The 19841-nt window shown below is 51.7% G+C and overlaps 2 protein-coding genes across 2 annotated transcripts; both read right to left on the reverse strand.

The window, feature by feature from the left end:
• Positions 1-1632: 1632 nt before the first annotated feature.
• Positions 1633-7018, reverse strand: LOC102066812 (keratin, type II cytoskeletal cochleal). Its single transcript, XM_005495822.4, has 9 exons — positions 6407-7018; positions 5568-5782; positions 5312-5372; positions 4907-5002; positions 4601-4765; positions 3609-3734; positions 3138-3358; positions 2718-2752; positions 1633-2613 (listed from the first exon to the last, which is right to left on the reverse strand). The coding sequence occupies exons 1-9, from the start codon at positions 7016-7018 to the stop codon at positions 2267-2269; spliced, it is 1878 nt and encodes a 625-aa protein (XP_005495879.1). The 3' UTR covers positions 1633-2266.
• A 4248-nt stretch (positions 7019-11266) lies between these two features.
• Positions 11267-17898, reverse strand: LOC102066447 (keratin, type II cytoskeletal 4-like). The gene is made up of 9 exons (XM_005495820.2): positions 16165-17898; positions 15238-15455; positions 14120-14180; positions 13635-13730; positions 13379-13543; positions 13036-13161; positions 12445-12665; positions 12203-12237; positions 11267-12099 (listed from the first exon to the last, which is right to left on the reverse strand). Exons 1-9 carry the CDS (start codon positions 16666-16668, stop codon positions 11849-11851), a joined length of 1677 nt encoding a protein of 558 aa, XP_005495877.1. The 5' UTR covers positions 16669-17898; the 3' UTR covers positions 11267-11848.
• Between the last annotated feature and the right edge of the window lie 1943 nt (positions 17899-19841).

A 19841-nucleotide genomic window follows, 5' to 3' on the forward strand; every position in this document is an offset into this window, starting at 1 on the left:
AACCAACCCATGGTATGAAGGCACCAGCACTTCACTGGAATACCCACGAGGAGGTTCCACAGCAAGGAGGAAGATCTGCAAAGTCAGCCAGATGCCTGGGTGCTGACCACACTCAGCTCCTGCAGATAAGACGCCCAGACTGAGTCACTCTGACATCTTCAGACAAGATGTGCAGATTATTCCAAACCTGGAGTCACTTCAGCCTCCTTCAGGTGAGACTCAACACCAAACTGATCCTTCAGATCTCTTACACAAGGAGTTGAACATGGTAAGATCAACACCAGGGAAAATGTGAACTCGGCAGAAAACATGGATGGAGACCAAAGCCACGCTCCGGCTTTGCATCTAACCCAGCCAAGGACTTCCATCATGGATCTTGCACAGAAGAGGTGTTGCAACAACTCCTCACATGGCACTACAATGCTGTGTTCTGGATTTTAAAGCTAAGAAGAAACAAACTGTTAAAATTAAGCACCAAAACAGGTAACTCTTACCCCAAGCCAAACCTCAAAGTGCTCCTGGCACAACACCAGTCTCTCAGAACCTTCTCAGCATCTTCTTGTTGGGCCAAACCCAGCCATGTTCCCCAGTCCTGGCACCCTCCTGCTGGGCTTCCAGTGGTATAATTGTCTCTTCCAAGAAGCCTGTAGTCATTCCCTGTTGCCTTTCCTGGACCTCTTCCTCAGTCTGCAGCTTCCCGATCCACTCTGGCACCATCAGCAACTCACAGAGGCTGTTGTGGGATTCCTGAACCACCACTGACAGCATTTTCTGCCTCTTTGATCTCTCCAGGTGGTGGAGGAACCGCAGCACAGCTCAGATCAAACACTCTGGACTCCCCTCCCAGACTCAAACCTTGAGGTCCTCCAAATCTCTCTCCCTCCTGCTCTTGGAGCAAGGATGAGCCGCTGAGGAATTAATTGGCTTCTCAGGGAGAGGATGGTACCTGAGCTCATGGATGGGGATGAATCACACCTTCCCAGCCCATTGTGTTCCCACGCTGGAATCATGGCTCATCCTGGGGCAGATGAGTTTGTGGCTGACTGCAGCCAGTGGCAGGTGCCTCACCAACATCCTGATCCATATTCACCTGCCCTCCCACCACTGCACACAGCAACACTGGTGCCACCTCCTTCACCTAACGCAGGTCAAAGTCTCCTGCACCTGGAGATGATCCCAAAGGAACCTTAGAAGGAGCAACTTAATTTCATTGGTTGGTCCAAGGGGTGCGACACCTTCCATCTAGTGGAAGGTGTCCCTGTTCATGGCAAGGGGTTGGAATTAAATGATCTTTATGGTCCCTTCCAATCCGAACCATTTCATTATTCAATGATTCCAGGTCTCCAACCTGGGGTCTTATTTCTCATTGTTCAGCAGAAGGATCCAGACCTCCACCATTCCAGATATAGGCTTGTGCCTCCAGGGGAGAGTCAAGAACATCATCTGAGCTGGGACACCTGCCCTGATCCATCCCCACCACTGATCTGCTCCCTCAAAACATAGGGACAGGCAGGGGAAAAACCCCTCTCCCACCCTGCCCAGAGCAGCTCCCAAAGCAACAACACAACAATCATGAATATTCTCTGCAATTTATTGGGAATGCAAACATCTCGAGGAAGAAGGGCAGCCCACAGAGGAGGGGGGGAGGTGGGGACACTACACTGTGTCATGGGAGCTGGGCGCTGAATGACAGTTTTGTTCTCCTTAGGAATAGTCCAGGTGTGTGTGCGGCGTCGCAGGTGTCACTGAGAGCCGGAACTAGTGGAATGGAAGCTGTAGCTCCAGGGAAGGTGTGCTGGCAGCACGCCTGGGGCTCCCAAGCTGCCCAGAAGCTCCACCCTGGGCCAGCTCCTCCCTCCGGCTGCTGCCTGAGATGCGCCCTCCCCAAGGGATGAGTCCCACTTGTCCCACACCCACCCTGACCCCAAAGGCCTGCAAAGGGAACAGCAGGATGGACACACACAGAAGCACCCCAGGGACACAGAACAGGAGGAGAGAGGAGGAAAGAGGAGTTTTATACACATTTGCCAAAAGAAATGTACAACACAGCAAGGAAGGCAGAGCAGCCCCTCCTGCCGGGCAGCTCCCGGTGCCAGCACACCCACGGCATCACCACCAAACCGCCGGGTGGGACCAGGGTCTGGGACAAGCTGGGTGGGAGGGACACAGTTCATCCCATTGCAGGACACCAGAGCTGGGCTTCAGGAGGCTGGGCTGCTGCCAGGGGGAGAGAGGAGGTGCTTCTTTCCTTGTCAACCTTCGGGGCTCAGAATCTCACTCCCGAAGATTTGACCGAGGTGGTGGTGACGCATCTCCGCACAGAGGAGGATCCCCCGCCAGAGCCGCACATCCTTCCGCTTCCAGAGGAGAAGCCACCGGAGTACATTCCTCCCCCCATCCCACAGCTGCCGCCCATGCTGCCTCCTCCAAAGCTGCTGCCTCCCATGCCGCAGATGCCGCCTCCTCCCATTCCTCCTCCCATGCCGCTGCCGCCTCCGAATCCTCCTCCCATTCCGCAGCTGCCGCCTCCGAATCCTCCTCCCATGCCGCTGCCTCCGAATCCTCCTCCCATGCCTCCTCTGCCTCCAGAGACAGTCGTCCTGCCTACCACAGCTGGAAGAGAAGCACAGGTTATGTTCCCGTTCCCCAGTTGCAGGCTCTGTCTCTGAAAAAACAGTCTGATGCTTTTTCTGAAGGACCCGGGGGCAGATACTTACAGACATTAACGTTGGCCATGCTGTCGTTGCAGAGCCTGTGAAGGAAATTGGACATTTTAATTACCCAATAAAAGAGAGGTTGTAAAAACTTTAAATTGTGTTTTGACTGTCCAATCATTTTCCTGGTTCACCCTCGTAAACCACTTTGGAATCACTGAAAGATTGGAGGACGGAAGGGGTTGGAAATTATTCTTTACAATGAGGTTTCTCCAGATTTGAGATCCATTAAAAATTCACCAGTGGCTGAGATGGGGCAGCAGCTCTGCCACCGCTAGGGAGCCAGTTAAGGGTCCTGACCCCCAGAATACCCCACAAAGTATCAAGCACAACATTTACCCTTTAGCCCAAATAATTGGTTTGGGATTTCAGTTAATATTCCAGCTGTAGATCACAGCACCCAATGAGAGCTTAGTTGTTTACCTGTTCTCCTCTCCCTCCAGCAGCTTCCTGTACATGGCGATCTCAACGTCCAGTGCAATCTTGACATTCAGCAGCTCCTGGTACTCCTTCAGCAGGCGAGCCAGCTCCTCCTTGTCCTTCTGCAGGGCACTCTCCAGCTCTTCCAGCTTCAACCTGGCATCTTTGAGAGCCATCTCCCCCCTCTCCTCAGCCTCAGCAATGGCTGCCTGCAACTGTTGGTTCTGGGGAGCACAATGGGAGCTTTCTCAGACCTCATTTTGTCCCTAATGATCAGTCCTCAGACCCCCAAGAGGAGAAATCCAGAGGCAAATAAATATATGCATGAAGTGAACTTGGGGTGACAGAAGGTTTCTGCCCCACTCATGGTGTTTTGTGATGCAACCTGCTGCCATCCTCCCCTGAGACACCAACCAGCCCCTTCCTTTCTTCATGTCCTCAAATCTCATCCCTGAGACATCAACCAATCCCTACCTGCTTCTTCACGTTCTCAATCTCAGCCCGCAGCCTCTGGACATTCCTGGTCAGCTCCTGGATCTCAATCTTGGTGTTGCGGAGGTTGTCCCCGTGCCGGCCGGCCGTGCTCTGGAGCTGCTCGTACTGATGGCACCAAGACAGATCGACCCATCAGTGACACGTTCCTGCTGCCTCAGGGAGATTTGTCCCCAGTTTCAAGGCTCAGGTGACACTATGAGGACCCACTGCACTGACGATGGATGCCCAGCTCAGTGGTCAAGGTGGCTCTGGGACTCAGTCATGGGGTTTGAGCTTTGAATTGGATCTTAGTGACTTGGGCTGAAATTTTCTCATTAGGGTGCATTTTGGGTGATTTTTATCCAGAGGTGCCTTAAGTTTTACTGTTCATATTATCCAGATTCTGTATTGCATTAGTATATAACTCTGAACTTCATATAAAGTGTTAGCAAGTTCTACTCGCAGTTTAGTGAGACAAAACAATCTTTTTCCAGCCCAAAAGCCAAGCTTCAGGCCCAAAAAGCAAAAATAACAGCAAATTGAGCACAATCTGGAAGGATGGGACTTCATAACCTGAAGCTGTAATTGGACAATTAACCTCAATATGTAAATGGACCAAAACCTATAAAAGTGCAAAAACTCATGACCCGTTGTCCATCTTGGGTCCACCTTGGTAGCCCTGGCTGGCTCTTGTACTGACCAAGGTGTATCATTTGAAGGCCTTTTTAATAAATACCTACTTTATTCCTTTAACACTACCTGGCCTCTGTTCTAGGCAGCCTTCCAAGGCATCAGTTTGTGCCACACACCTTGGTGAGTTTGGGACGCATTGGGAACAGTGAGTCAGATCCCTCAAAAGCAGTTCAATCCCTCTGGACATTCCTTGCACCACAAGCTCCAGCCCCGTTAGCTTGAAAAGATGTCTCACCCAGACATAAATTATTGTAAATCTCCCAGCCACACCCAGGAGTCTCGACTGCTCCCTGACTCACCTGGCTCTGGTACCAGGCCTCGGCCTCAGCCCGGCTGCTCTGGGCAATCTGCTCGTACTGGCGCCGGACCTCCTCGATGATGCTGTCCAGGTCCAGGTGCCGATTGTTGTCCATGGACACCACCACGGACAGGTCCCGGCTGATTGTCTGCATCTGAGCCAGCTCCTGCAACCAAGACATGAGTCAGAGGCACCATCTCAAGCCTAAATCCACCCAGACACAGACACCCCATCCAACCTCAGTGTCCTTGGCCACCACACACCTGATGAAAATTTTCAGCCCCCCAGGAGAAGAGAGAGCTCCTACCTCCTCATAGATGCACCTCAGGAAGTTGATTTCATCTGTCAGAGCTCCCACCCTGGCTTCCAGCTCAACTTTGGTCATGTAGGCACTGTCCACATCCTAAAGGAAAGATCCCACAGAAAATAAATTTTTTCCTCTTGGGAATCCTTCAGGCCTGTGGGAATCACCATCTGTGCTGAGAGTTTGATGTTATTCACTGGGACATCATTATGCTTATATATAATTCAGTAACCATATATGTAAATAGTTAAAAGTAAATAATGTTATGGTGTCATCCACTTATGCAAATTGACTATAAGGGATTCCGGATATCAGCTGGGACATCTTAAAAACTCCACAATTGCCATTCAAGCACAGGTAAAGCTGTGGGAAATATTGAGGGATTATTTTGTGATTCCCATGACTCACCTTCTTCAGCACCACAAACTCATTCTCGGCTGTCGTGCGCCGGTTGATCTCTTCCTCATACCTATGGAGAGGAAAAGTGCAAATTGTATTCCTGGACTTTCCTGCCTAAGGCCATTAGAAACAAACTAAAAGGGAAAAAATCACTAAATTAAAATATTTAGGCTGAAAAACTATCTCCACTATCACCATAAAAAACAGTGGGGGAAAATTAAAGTGACCAAAAGGCTGCTTGAGCAGCTCCTGGCTCCGCACTCACTTGGTTTTGTAATCCTCGACGTACTGCTGCATGTTCTGCAGCTCTGATTCCAGCTGGCCCCGCTGCGCCAGGATTGAATCCAGCTGCCTCCGCAGGTTCTGGATGTAGTTCTCAAAGATGACATCCAGGTTCTTCCTGGGCCCCGACGGCCCTTGCTGCTGGAGCAGCTCCCACTTGGTGGAGAGCACCTTGTTCTGCTGCTCCAGGAACCGGACCTACAGCCAAGACATGGAGGACCCACCATCACACAGGAACAGCTCCCACCAAAACATCTCTTGCGTCACTCACAAAGGTTTGTATGGAGATCAGAGAACCAATTAACTCTGTTTTTTTAAACTTTCTGTTGGTGCCTAAGTTGCAAAATCAGGAAAAGAAGGAAATTTCTAATATTTTTCGACTCAAAGGAGTTTTTACACATTGCCCTTACTCCAAGTCTGTCCCCATCACAGGTAGTGTGGAAATCTGATATCCAGCCTAGATTTAAAAGCCTGGAGATTTGAAAGAGAAAAATATATAAATTAATACTTAAATGGGAGGTTGTTTGGGCAGAGAGTGGTGGAGGAGGGAGAATCTGTGCCCGAAACCTGCGGAGGTTGAAGGTGTTGAACCTGCTTGAGAGCGTAAGCTCAGAGTAGAGCTTGGTGCAACAGGACAGATGAAAGCCCTGGAGACATGGCTTTGATCTTGTGTGGAGGAGAGATTCCCATCTCTTCCCTTAATGAAAAGGCTCTGCTCAAGTTTCTCTGCCTGCTGGGATTTAGCTCCAGAAGGACATTTCTGCGCAACTGTAAAGTTCCTCCTAATTTAGGCCTTAATCAGGCACAATCCTCCCCTCTCACCTTGTCAATGAAGGAGGCAAACTGGTTGTTCAGGGTCTTGATCTGCTCCTTCTCCTGGTTTTTAACTTGCTGGATCTGGGGATCAATCTCAACATGGACCGGGCGCAGGAGGGTCGTGTCAATCTGCACTGGCTGGATCCCAGGGCCACCTCTTCCAGGTCCACCCATGCCAAAGCCTGGGCCACTAAAGCCACCCATTCCTCCACCACCCATCCCACCACCAAAGCCACCCATCCCACCACCAAAGCCACCCATTCCTCCTCCACCCATTCCTCCAAAGCCGCACATTCCACCTCCTCCTCCTCCACCCATTCCGCCCCCAAAGCTGCCGAGACCCCCATAGCTCCCACCAAAGCCTCCCATCCTGCTGCCGTACCCACCACCGTAGCACCCGCCCATGGAAATCCTGGCGCTGCCCCCCATGTTGTGGAGGCTCCGGCTGCCGAAGCCCCCGCAGCGTCCTCCACCTCCGAATCCCCTGGACACAGAGTACGAGCTGTAGCTGCTCCTGCTCCGGCCACCGCCTCCAAAGCCGCCGCCAATTGCGGAGCAGGAGCTAAAGCCCCTTCTGCTCCCCCCTCCGAAGCTCCTGCAGACAGACTGACGAGACATGGCTGGTTATCCTCAAAAGAGCCAAGAATGGAGAAGCTGAGGAACTCGACGGGGTTGTGGGTGAGGAGGTGGGTGGAAGAAGGGAAGTCAGTCCCTCTGGCTGGAGGGCAGCGGACGCTCCCTTTTATGTGTTTTTGGAGGTGGGCTGGGTCTGCATGGGCGTGAAGGAGGAGACAGGTCCTGTCTTCATCAGCGTGGCGTGGCTAAAGATTTCCATCTCCAATTTGCCAAACATTGACCCTACCCAGAAACACACCCTCTAATGCAGGAGAAAAAGCAAAAAATATCCAAATGGGGCTCCCAGCACTCCACAACTAAGGAGTCCTACCCCTTGTGGAGAAGCAAGAGCCTCCCTGGGATATACCTGGCATTTTTTTTTCCACCTTTTATCCACTGGGGTTGTTTCCCTGCTTGTATTTATCTTTAAATCTCTCACTCCAAAGCCCCATTGCAGGCAGGCATTGCAGTTCATGCCAAGTTGTAGCCCGGCTTTCACAATTCCCAAAACACACCTAAGTTACACCCTCAGCCTTCTTTTTACTTGGAAAATTGCCTTTGGCTTGGAGAATTGAGTTTCTCAATCTACCGCCAGAGCTCAGCAAATTGCATTTTGATGAGGCTCTGCACCTTTTTGATAAATAAAACCTCACCGGTGACGAGACGCCGATGCTGGCACTGGAAATTCATTTATTGTTGGACTAAAGCATGTCCCACTGTCTTCATGCCAAGATAAGCTCAGCACTGGTGAGGAAATTCCCTACCTGGGAAACCTGTGTAGGATTTTCTGAAAGCTTCAGGACCATGAGGAGACACCAGGCACCGGTTGCCATGGTGGGATGTGCATAAAGATGGAGGGACAGCCCCAGTGCAGTGGGAGGAGGGATCCCAAACCTTGCTTCCCACATCACATGCCCTGGAACAATATAAATGCAATTAATAGAGCTCAACTCATTTATAGAGATGTGAAAATCCGGAGAGCACAGGGCTTGGAGGAATCACCATGCTTTTCAGCTGTTTCACTTATTTTGGTGTTTGTATGTAAATATATCTTTGACAGATGTGGATTTTAGAAAGGCAGGAGTTTGTCAGAATCATCCAGTTCAGATCCCCAACCGAGGGTGGATTCAGACTATGATCCTTCACAGAATCCCAGATTGGTTTGGGTGAAAAGGACCTTAAAGCCCATCTCATTCCACCTCCTGCCATGGGCAGGGACACCTTCTACTATTCCAGGTGGCTCCAAGCCCTTGTCCAACCTGGCCTTGGACATTTCCAGCATTGGGCATGCACCACCCTTCACAGAATCATGGAGTGATTCAGGCTGACTCTGTAAGTCATTTAATCCAAAAATCCATCACAGATCCACCCTTTTGCCTTGCTTGCCAAACAGCAATTAGTGTCATTTTCTTTTTTTATGGAAAAAATAGATTTTTTTTTAATTACTTTTCAACATTTTAAAGCCACCTAGGCCATACTGAAGTCCAAACCCACAGCTCTGGAGACACCTAACTGTGCTGGCAGCCATGTGGTGCAGCTCTCGGAATTCTCACAGGACACATGTTAATTAAGAGCTTCTGGAAAATCCACACCAGCAACTTCTGGTATCATCAGATGTTTAAATACCTCTAAAAATATTGCCCAGACACCCATTTCCAAAAGTGCCTTGGGACCCGGATATGCAGCTAAACTGGCATTTCCACTGGAAAACATGATATTCCCTGTGTTTATCCCACCTCCAGGACCCGTGTGGGTCTGGAAGAACTCAAGGAGATGGATTAGGGGGGTAGATAAGGCTAAGAAAAATCAGGTAATCATAGAATTGTTAAGACTGGAAAAGACTTTCAAGATCTTCAAGCCTTACTTTTGAAAAAATATATAATATCAAGACCTCACTGCAAGAGCAAAGGAAGAGAGGGGTAGTGGGTTGGACAGAGGTTTTTATAGGCAATAAATCAAAAAATTAGACAAGAAATCAATACACAGATAATAAAAATGGGGGCTGGGGCACTGCACAGCCAAGACCCACCATCCTCAGTGTTATCAAACCTCTGGTTACGCTTTCCTGGGGGATTTTTGTTGGGATTTTTTTTCTCCTTCTGTGGGCGGGATGACACGATCTGAAAGTTCTCCTGTTCCCAGGGGAAGAGAGTTCCCGAGTCAGCAAACGGCAGAGCCCCGAGCGCCCGTGGAGAGATAACGCAGAGCGTTGAGTCACGGCCCTGGCTCCAGCCAAGCTTAGGAAATCAAACTGGGATTTGGGTATTGATATCACCTCCCGGTTCAGACATGATGGGCAGAGTTGGAATGGCTTGGTGGGAAAAGAGTGGAAAGATCATCCCATCCTACCCCTGCCATGGGCAGGGACTTCTTCCAGCAGACCTCACTGCTCCAAGCCCCATCCAGCCTGGAATTGGGCACTTCCAGGGATGCAGCACGCACAGCTTTTCCAGAAAATCCATTCCAGGCCCTCACCACCCTCACAGGAAGAAATTCCCTATGGATATCCCATCTAATCCTGCCCTCTTCCAGCTGGATGCCATCACCCCTTACCCCACCATTTCAGGTCCTTTCCAAGTCCCTCTACAGCTCTCCTGGAACCCCCATTGCAGGAAAATGACCTTCAGAGGTCACTTCCCACCCAAACTGTTCCATGTTGCTGTGAAAATAAATAGGCCTTGAATAACTGAGAGGAAATCATGAAATCACAGAATCATGGAATGGTTTGGGCTGGAAAGGACCTTAAAGATCATCTTGGTCCATTCCCTGCCATGGGCAGGGACAAACCCTGATGAATCAAATCCTGTTTTCAGACCATGGAAAACATTGTCTCTCCTCCAACCAGAGGCAGAAATTATATCACCTCTGTGTCCAGCCTGGGATAATTTTTCCCTAATTGCTGGTGCAATCCCAGGAACAAAAAGGGAGGGACTTGTAAATATGTTTGTTGTAGCGACAGCCTTTGTGCTCCTGGAGAAGCCCTTTGTCTCTCCTCAGGCAGGAGTCACTGCTGGGAGCGACTTTGGATTGGGGTGACTCCGAGGGATTGGGGTGACTCCGAGGGAAGTCAATGCCTTTTCAACAGCACTTCAGGTCACTTTTACAACTCCCTGAATGTTTAACCACCGCTCAAACCATGTCCCCACCCAAGCAGTGACAAGCCCGTGCTGGCAGCATTGTGACATTCCATTGTGACATTCCGCCTGTCACTGCTGGTACTGGATGTCTTCAGCCTTTACCAGCTCAGAATGGAACATGGGAGAAATGGGATGAGTCACCCCAAGCACAGGCTGTGGTTGGCCAGGGATGTGATTCAAGGTCTCCTGAGCAAGAGGTCAAACGATAGCAGGAGTTTGGGGATCAAAATTTACCCAAATACTCTGCTTTTGGGGAGAGGTGTGGTTTGTTGGAGCAGGGGGGGAAGGTCTCTTCCCATGGTCTCAGTTACCTTTTGGAGATGCCTTAAGAGCAATCCATGGATCCTTGATGAGTGCAGACAGTAGGGAAAGCTGCAGGGCTGGGTCCAAAATAATGTACACCAAGGAATTAACTCCAAATTATTTGGAGGGGTGATGACTGTTCTTCCTTCTCCCACACCAACCATGGTAGGATGCTCCTAAAGCGCCTGGAGTGTGCACAGAGTGTCCTGGGAGCTGTGGCACCCCAAGCTGGGGCCACCTTAGAAGACAGGATGGGCAGTTGTGTGGTCAGGCCCAGTGGCCAGGGAGAGGTGGGATAGCTGGGGAACATCCCAAATCGCCTAACTCCAGCATGGAAAGGGTTTAGGAAGAGAAGAAGGAAGGGAAGAGTTTCCTAAAATCTACAGAGTCTGAAAGTCTGCTCAGACCTGGTGGGGACAATGGCGGAACAACAATCTCTGCCATGTCTGGGGATCCTGCAGGACACATAGGAGGATCCAGGGGCTGCCTCTCTCTCTGCTAGGAGTAGGCTCGTTCCCAGGGCTGTCACCAATGACACCCCCAACTGTGTCACTGTCATTTTGCACCCAATGTCCCTTCAGCCTCCCCGGTGAGACCCTCCTTGTTCTGCAAAACTCACAAACTCCCCACATTTTTGGAGACAGAGGGGCGAGAGGAGACCCTGTTGCCCCTTCACCTGAGTTCCTTTAAATTCAGACTTCAAAGGGCAGGAGAAAGTCAGGAAATGTTTTCAGATCTCATCAGAAGATGAGACTTGTTACAACATGAAACTCTTTGGTTAGGGAGAAAACCACACCAAGTTTCTGCCTCTTATGTTTATTGGGGGATGGCACATGCCAAGGAGAAAGGCTTAAGCAAACACACGTGATTGTTCCCATGGTTCCAAGGAAAAGGTGAACCCTGAGTAAAAATAAACATTTTACAACAGCACGAGTGAAACTTCTGGGGGAGCAAAGTAAAAAGTCAGTTGGGTGAGAAACATCTTCAGCCAAGGCACCAGGAGGAAATTCCTGTTTTGGAGCTCGAGCTGCGGCTGATGAGTGACACTGATTAAAGTTGCAGCACGGCTGGATCCAGCACAAGAGCCTGAGAGAAGCCACGGCTCCCCTGCACACTCAGAGCTGCGCTCGGATCCATCCCCGCTCCTGCCTGTGGTCGGGCACCTCTTGCTTGGAGGGTGCTGGGCTCATCCCAGCCAGGTTTGGGGCTCCCATGAATGGGCAGGTTCCGCTCCCAAAGGAGAGCTGGGCACCTTGATGTCCAGCACAAGGGATTGAGCTGTTCTTGGCTGCTGTTGGGAACCTCAGTCCTTACCAGGTGGTCACTGGGGGGTCATCGTGCAGTTCGCTCCCTTTCTCCTCCGGCTGCCGTGGTCAGGGGGTTGATCTCTTTCCTATGCCCTCCTGGTGGGGCCACTGTTCTTCAGGATGGAGCCAGATCCCCCCACCACCACCGAGTTAGATCCCCCACCCAGGGAGCAAAATCCACCCCCAGAACCAAATCCACCCCCACCCAGGCTGAAGCATAAACCAGCACCGCCCGTGTTGCAGCTGCCTTTCCCGCTTCCAAAGCCAATTCCTCCTCCTCCAAGGCACAGTCCGCTGCCATATCCACCTCCCACGGAGCTGCTGCCGCCCACCACGGCTGCAGAGAGGAACAAAAGGCACCAGGTTACCTCTGATGCCACAAAGAAGTTTGGGAGCACCAGTCCCAGCCCACCACACTCCTGTGGGGGAACAGTACTTACAGATGCTGACAGAGCTCTGGCATTCTCCAGACATCCTGCAAGGAAATGAGATGGAGTGTCAAATCCAGCCAGAGCATCTGGAGGGGTTCAACTCCATGAAGTCAGGATTGGTCCACTGACACAGCCACAGGACCATGGTCCACGGCTCACAACAACACCATTAATGTTTATGAAGATGATGGTACACATTTTTCCCATTGACTGATCAGGATACACTGGAATTCTTGCTGTATCCCACCTACCTGCACTCCTCGCCCTCCAGCAGCTTCCTGTAGGTCGCAATCTCCACGTCCAGGGCCAGTTTGACGTTCATGAGCTCCTGGTACTCCCGGAGCTGCCGGGCCATGTCAGCCTTGGCTTTCTGCAGGGCTGTCTCCAGCTCAGCCAGTTTATCCCTGGCATCCTTGAGAGCCACCTCCCCGCGCTGCTCTGCATCCGCAATCGACGTCTGAATGGTCTCACACTGCAGGGCAAGGCATGGGGGGGATGAGTAGGGTGGGAGCAGCCAGTGAGAGATGCAGCCATAATCCCAGAGCAGAGAAACATGTAATGGTTTGGGTTAGACAGGATCTTAGAGATGATCTGGAGCATGCACAGGAACAACTTCCACTACCCCACGTTGCTCCAAGCCACGTCCTACCTGGCCTCGGACACTTCCATGGATGGAGCATCCATAACTTCTCTGGGCAACATGTGCCAGAGCCACTCAGGCTCAGCTATTCCCAGGTCCCTCCCACGCCCAACAATTCCCACCACACTTTTTTCCCTTCGGGGAAGTTTCAAAAGGCACGACCAAGAGGTCCTCCCCATTGCTCCGAAAACATAACCCCCACCTGCTTCTTCACACTGTCGATCTCAGCCCGGATCCTCTGGATCATGCGGTTGAGCTCTGAGATCTCGGTCTTGGTGTCCTTGAGGCTGTCTCCATGCTTGCCTGCGGTTGCCTGCAGCTCCTCATACTGGTGGGATGAAGCAGGAGAAGCATGTTGAGTCCATTGTAACGTCACAGCTGCTCCCACATCACCTCAGGGAAGCCAAGGAGAGCAAATCTGTGCTGGGTCCACTCTGGATGGGCCAGCAACGCTCCAGATCTTGCCATGGCCTGAGCTGCCACCAGTAGCAGCTCTCCCATCCCCTTGGACACTGGAGAGCCCCAGCAGAGTGTGCGACCCTCACCTTGGATCGGTACCAGGACTCGGCCTCGGCGCGGCTGCGGTTGGCGATCTCCTCGTACTGCGCCTTCACCTCGGCGATGATGCTGTCCAGGTCCAGGCTCCGGTTGTTGTCCATGGACAGCACCACCGAGGTGTCGGACACCGTCTTCTGCATCTGGGCCAGCTCCTGCAGGTGATGCCCAACCCGGATTTAGCCCTTCCAGAGCTTCCTTACGGTGCCACAACTCTCCCCCATCCCAGGGCCCCACAGTACTCACGGCCTCATAAAGACACTTGAGGAAGTTGATCTCATCCGACAGAGAGTCCAGTTTACCCTGGAGTTCCACCTTGGCCATGTAGACTCCATCCACGTCCTGCAGCAGAGATGGGATGAGAAAACCTGCTCAGCACACACCAGTTAATCTAAAATTTCATGGAATCATGGCACAGTCTGGGTTGGAAGGGATTTAAATGCAATTCCACCCCCTTCCATGGACAGGGACACCTTCCACTCTCCCAGGCTGTTCCAAGTCCCTTCCAGCCTGGCCTGGGACACTTCCAGGGGTCAGGCAGCCACAGCTCTCTTGGAAATCCATTCCAGGGCCTCCCCACCCTCACAGGGAAGAATCCTTGTCCAATATCCCATCTATCCTTGTCCTCTGGCAGTGGGAAGCCATTCCCTGTGTCCTGTCACCCCAGGCCATTGTCCAAAGTCCCTCTCCAGCTCTCCTGGAGTCCCTTTAGGTGAAAGCAAGGACTTGACCTTCTTCAGAAGCACAAATTCATTCTCAGCTGCCGTCCTTTTGTTTATCTCTTCCTCGTACCTGTGGATGGGAAGGAGGGAGATGGAATCAGGCTGCTTGTTTTGGCTCCAGCTCAGGCTAATGAACATTGTTGGCCTCAGACTCATAAACCCAGCAAAAATAGATCTGCCATAAGGGAGATTTATGGACAGGGAATTGCACTTCGCCTTTCAGGACAAGCCCTGGCTCCTGCACTTCCAGTACCTGGGTGAGGAAAGCCTGGAAAGAGGAATTCTGGCTCTGCTAAAGGGAATCCTGGTGCTTGCAGCCACTCCAAGCTCCTTCTACAAGATCCAAGAACCTTCAGCTCCTCACAGGTATCGTGGAATCTCCTGATTTGGAAGGGACTTACAGGGATCATCGAGTTCAGATCCTGGCCCTGTGCAGGACACCTCAGAATCCCAAATGAACTCAAATTTTCCAGATGCTTGTCTCCATATATAAAGTCAATTTTCACTCAGCAGCCTCTGGTTGATCCCAGGTCTTGTGGATTCCCGTGATTCCCAGACTTCTTTGCCCAATGTTTTTTGTAATTCCTCAAGTGGATTCCTTTCTCCAGTCTTTGTTCTATTTTTTTCAAACTGGACACATTTTATGTTCATATTTACAGACTAAAATAAATTATATATTATAATATCTAACAGCAGGAATTTTTTTTTTTTTACTTCTTGTCAGCCTTCCACAGAAACCAGAAACCCTCAAATCCTGAATGATATTATGTGAAAGAATCATGAGGAAATCCATAAGGAAATTAGAGCTGGGTTTAGCAACTGATTAATGAATTAAATCATAATGTCATTGATTCTTAAGGAATTCCTTCTTGAAGAAGACAAAGAGTGGAGGATCCTCCTTCAGGAAGAAGCACAATTCAAGCAATATATTGAAAAAATCTGAGAAAAGTTGAGAAATACCTTGAAAAAGCACCACTTTTCATCCAAAGTCACTTTTCCCAAAACATTTTACATTTTCTAACCATCGGGGAAAAAAAGTCAATATTGATAATTATCATCAATATTTCTCCTTTTTTCACTGTTTGAAGTGAGTTTTTCTCTCTGATTATTCACCTCAAGCAACTTACTTTGTCTTGAAGTCCTCCACCATGTCCTGGAAGCTCTTCAGCTCTGTGTCCAGCTGGTGCTTCTCACTGGAGAGACAATCCAGCTGCTTCCTCAGCCCACTGATGTAGGTCTCAAAGAAAGGGTCCAGGTTCCTGCCCCCCGTTCCTGCACCGCCCTGTTCCTGCAGCAGCTTCCACTTGGTCTCCAGGACTCGGTTCTGCTGCTCCAGGAACCGGACCTGAACAGGTGGGGAAAGAGTCAGATTCTCCCTTCAAAACCCCATCTTTTTATTGATTTTTTCCCCCCCATGTGCTTTCCATATTTTATTCCTGTTTAATGTGTGATAACTCCCCAGTCCTACAGGACAGGTAGGACGGCAGTGAATGGGGCGAGTGGGCAAAAGGGAGTCACATCCCCTTCCCAATTTTGGACCCTCTAAACAGAAGAAACACAATGAACTTCGTGGCTTCAGCATCTTCTTGTTCAAAATAGCCAAAAAAGTCCCAACACCTTCAAAATAGACCAAAACACCCAAAAAGTCCAATTGTCTCCTTAAAAAAAACCTAAATCACTATGTATGCCATCTTCTCCTTAAAAAGAGTCCAAAACACCCCAAATCCCAACATCTCCATGAAAATATTAAAAAAAAATTGCACCTTCTGCTTTAAAATAGCTCAAGTCACCTAAAGTCACTTAATCTTCTTAAAAGAAGCCTAAAGCAGCCAAAATCCCATTAAAAATAGCCCTAAACACCCAAAAACTTTCACCTGCTCCTTCAAAGCAGCCCAATGTTCCCCATAAAATAGCCCTTCTTCCCCTTAAAAACAGCTCTGAACACCTTCAGTTTATGGTGATCTGGGCAACTGCAGCTCTGGGTGCCCCTGGATGAGCATCTCCTGGCCATTCCCACCCTCAAGAGCCCATCCTGGAGTGAAGCCCCTCCAAACCTTGTCAATGAAGGAGGCGAATTTGTCGTTGAGTTTCTTGATCTCCTCCCGCTCCTGTGTCCGAACCTTCTGGATCTCAGGGTCAATCTCGAGATTGAGGGGGGCCAGCAGGCTCTGGTTGATGGTCACCTCCTTGATGCCGCCCGGGGGGCATGGGGGGTAGCCCTGGCCCCCCATCCCACCGTCAAATCCTCCACCAAAGCCACCAAAGCCACTGCCAGGGCCTCCACCAAAGCCCCCTGCACCATAGCCACCCCCAAATCCTGCTCCGGCCCCAAAGCCGAAGCCTCCTTGGCCACCAAAGCCTCTGCAGGCACCCCCAAATCCTCCCAAGGAGGTGCTTTTACTGCCGCCCAGGGAATAGAGGCTCCTGCTGCTGAAGCCGCCGGCAGCTCCCCGGCATCCTCCACGGGGCATGGCGCCAAACGTGACCTTGTTCTTGCCCCCGAAGCACACAGAGCTGGAGCTGAACCCCTTGCCAAGAGCGCAGGACTGGCGAGACATGGTGAAGGGTCCCCAAAGTTCTGAGCAAAAAGCAGGCTGGGGCTTGAGAGGCGAGAGAAGCCAAGTCTGTGGGAGCAGCTGCTGGGTGCCCCTTTTTATGGGCACAGGGAGTTGGTCGGTGCCATGGGGGAGTGGAGATGTCACCTTTTGGGGATTGTTTCCTTCTCTTCATTGTTTTCAGGTTTGAAAGGACGCCCTCCTCACTTTGGCACAACCATGACCTGCCTGCAAACACTCCCCAGAGTGCAAAGAAAAACAAAAGTATTGTTGGTGTTGGAGGCGAACTCCAACCCAAATTCCCTGGGCCGTGGCCAAAGCCCCGTGAACTCTCTGATGTATCACACCCCCGAGGGAAACCCTTGTTTTAGCTAAATCTGTCACTTTCGGCCTGACTCTAGTGGCTGGGTTCACTGAATTCCAACAAAAACCCAGGCTCCCAGGCACACCCTCAGATGCACTCAGTTTCAACCTCCTGCTCCGAGGAGGGGTGCTGTGGGTTGTCCAAAGTGTTTCACAACTGGGAGCATTAGTGTTGGGCAGGGTTCTAAAACTAGTTTTATGTCAATATGTGATTTTAAAACCTTCTTAAACCTTCTGAAGCATTTTGAAGTCATTCTGGATTCCTCTGAGTGACGAGTTGAGCTGGGCGGGACACACTGGGATTTGCAGAGACTGAAATATCCCAACAAATGTGTTGGGCACACCTCAGCAGGATCAAGACTGTTCCCTGACCCACAGCTTTGACAGGGGCTCACATCCCTCCTCTGAGGAACCTTCCAGGGATTTTGTGATGTTTCCTGGGGGTCCCTTTGGATCTCCAGTCCCTCCACAGCACACAGTATTCAGCAAAGCCACTCCCAGCCTACCCCATTGTTAAAACAACACAATTTAATTGCTTAATTGCTTTAAATTTCTATTTAAATTAGGTGTTGAGCTGCGTCCATTGAAGATCCCGGATTATCCCACTGTTAAAACAAATAAAAAGCCTCAAAACTTCCCCCAACCCCACACTGCCAATAAAATCCAGCTCTGGATTATCCCGTCTATTGGGAGGGGTTTGTGGAACCAGTTTCACCTCCAAGACTGTTCACCCCGGCTTTTTTTTCCACTGAAAATATGTAAATCTAGGTGTGGGTGCATGTCCCGGTGTTTCCTCCTGAATCTCACTGGGGATTCCTGAAGCCCCAGAATTTTCAGCCCCAGGGAATTTGCAGTGCAGGGAACGGGGAAGTTGATGCTCCCCTCGAACAATGTGCGTCCTGCATGCCCCAATCCCACCTGGAAACCCCCTCCCACCCTCCGGCGTTCCCCAGCTTTCCAGCTGGAGAAGAGAAGTGGTTTGAACTGGCGGAAGAAGGCGGCGGCTGCTCCTCCTCACCTTACGCAACCGGCAGATCAGCCCCAAAACCGAATGAACCTGTTGGAGCCGGGGCGGAGAGCATTCCTGCCAGGAGTTCCCAGGGTGGCTCCAGCGGCAGCTCCTGGCCCAGCTGCTGCCCTGCGGCCAGCCCAGCACTTGCCCAAGCAGCTGCTGGGCCAGCAAAGCCCTGCCCCACCCTGCCACCAAGGGGTGAAGACACCTCACTGGGACGTGGGATCAGTTCCCAAATCCCTCCTGAACTCTAAGGTGGAGCATCTCAGATGCTCCAGCACTTGCCAGGATAGGAATGCATCAGGAGCAAAGCTGAGGGTCCAAGCTTGGCCACTGTCACCCAACCAGTGCTGGCCACCATCACCCACCCAATTCTGAGCGACATCACCAGCCAACATTGGCCACCATCCACCCACCAGTGTTGGCCACCATCACCCACCTAACACACTGGCACCCATGGAGGGCCATCCCCCACTCAGTGTTGGCCACCATCACCTACCCAAATTGGGCACCATCCTCCGCTCAGTCTTCGCCACCGTCACCCACCCAGCGCCCCAACCTCCCACCTTCCCCGTGTATCCCATGGGACCACCAGCACGGGTGCCCAGCAGTCCCAACCAGGGCAATGTGCAGCAGAACCAGAGCTCAAATACAGCTGTTTTCACCCCAGAACCGTGGGGGACTGGGTTCAACTGGGAAAACCTCAGATCCGGAAACTCCTGGCTGCTCCGTTGGCAGCCACCGAGCTGGGAAATTGCAGGGCTGGGAGCAGGAGGGGTGGCGGCTGGAACAACAAGATGGATTCCCGGGAGATCAAAGCAGGTGTTGCAGAAGACGGGCGGCACCTGGCAGTGCCGAGAGCCCCGGGATCCACGGCGGGAGCAGGGCTGGCAGCAGGAGCTCACAGCACCCCCAGTCCCAGCGGTCACAGCCCCCAGGGACGGGCTGGCTCATTGCTGTTGTGGTGCCATTGGGGTCACCTCTCCTGCTGTCCCACTGTCACGGGGGGGATCCCACACCATGCCCAGCCAGAGAGAAAGCTCATCTGAGCCCCAGCGCCGGGAAACAGAGCCCAGGGAAGGAGGATTGGGATCGCTGGGGAGACAGCCCCAGGAAGGGGCACTCGCTTGCAGCCCCCCGTGATCCCCGTGAGGGGGTGAGGACCTTTCTGGGGCTCACAGGATGGGGGTGGGCCCCAGACAGGGGCAGGGCAGACGCTGGGGGATCCACAGGAACCCACGTGAATATGCCATGGGAATAAAGACCCACTGGATACCCAGGTGCCCCTGTTTCTTCCCACATGTGGGGCAAACAAGGACACCAAAATGGGGTGAATTCAGTGTTAAAAGGGTCGGGACAGGTGCTCAAGGGAGGGGGATCCCGTGTTTTTGAGGGAAAACCATTGGGACTGGGGTGGGGGGTTGAACTCAGTAGGCCCCCAGCTGCAGCATCACCCCATCCCCAAATTCCTGAGGGTGGGAAAGAGGTGGGCTGCCCCCCAGCATCCATCTCTCCCCCACCGTCCCCAGGCCCTGGGGATGCCAAACACAGAACACCCCCTAAAGGGCTGGAATGCGCCCCAAAGCCCAACCGGGGTCCCAAAAACGAGGCCACACCCCGAGCCACCCCCCCAGGCCCCCTTCCTGGGGTTCCCCAGCTCTGGGGGCGCTGCACATCTCCCCCAGTTAACGCTGACTCCAGACGTGCTGGGTCTGGGGGTGCAGAGCCTCGGGGGCTGCGGGGGATCGTGGGGAGGGCACGGGAGGAGGTTTGGGGTGCCGGGAGCAGAGGACTGCAGGGG

This window comes from Zonotrichia albicollis, chromosome 33 (assembly GCF_047830755.1).
Source record: "Zonotrichia albicollis isolate bZonAlb1 chromosome 33, bZonAlb1.hap1, whole genome shotgun sequence".
Classification (NCBI taxonomy): Eukaryota; Metazoa; Chordata; class Aves; order Passeriformes; family Passerellidae; genus Zonotrichia; species Zonotrichia albicollis.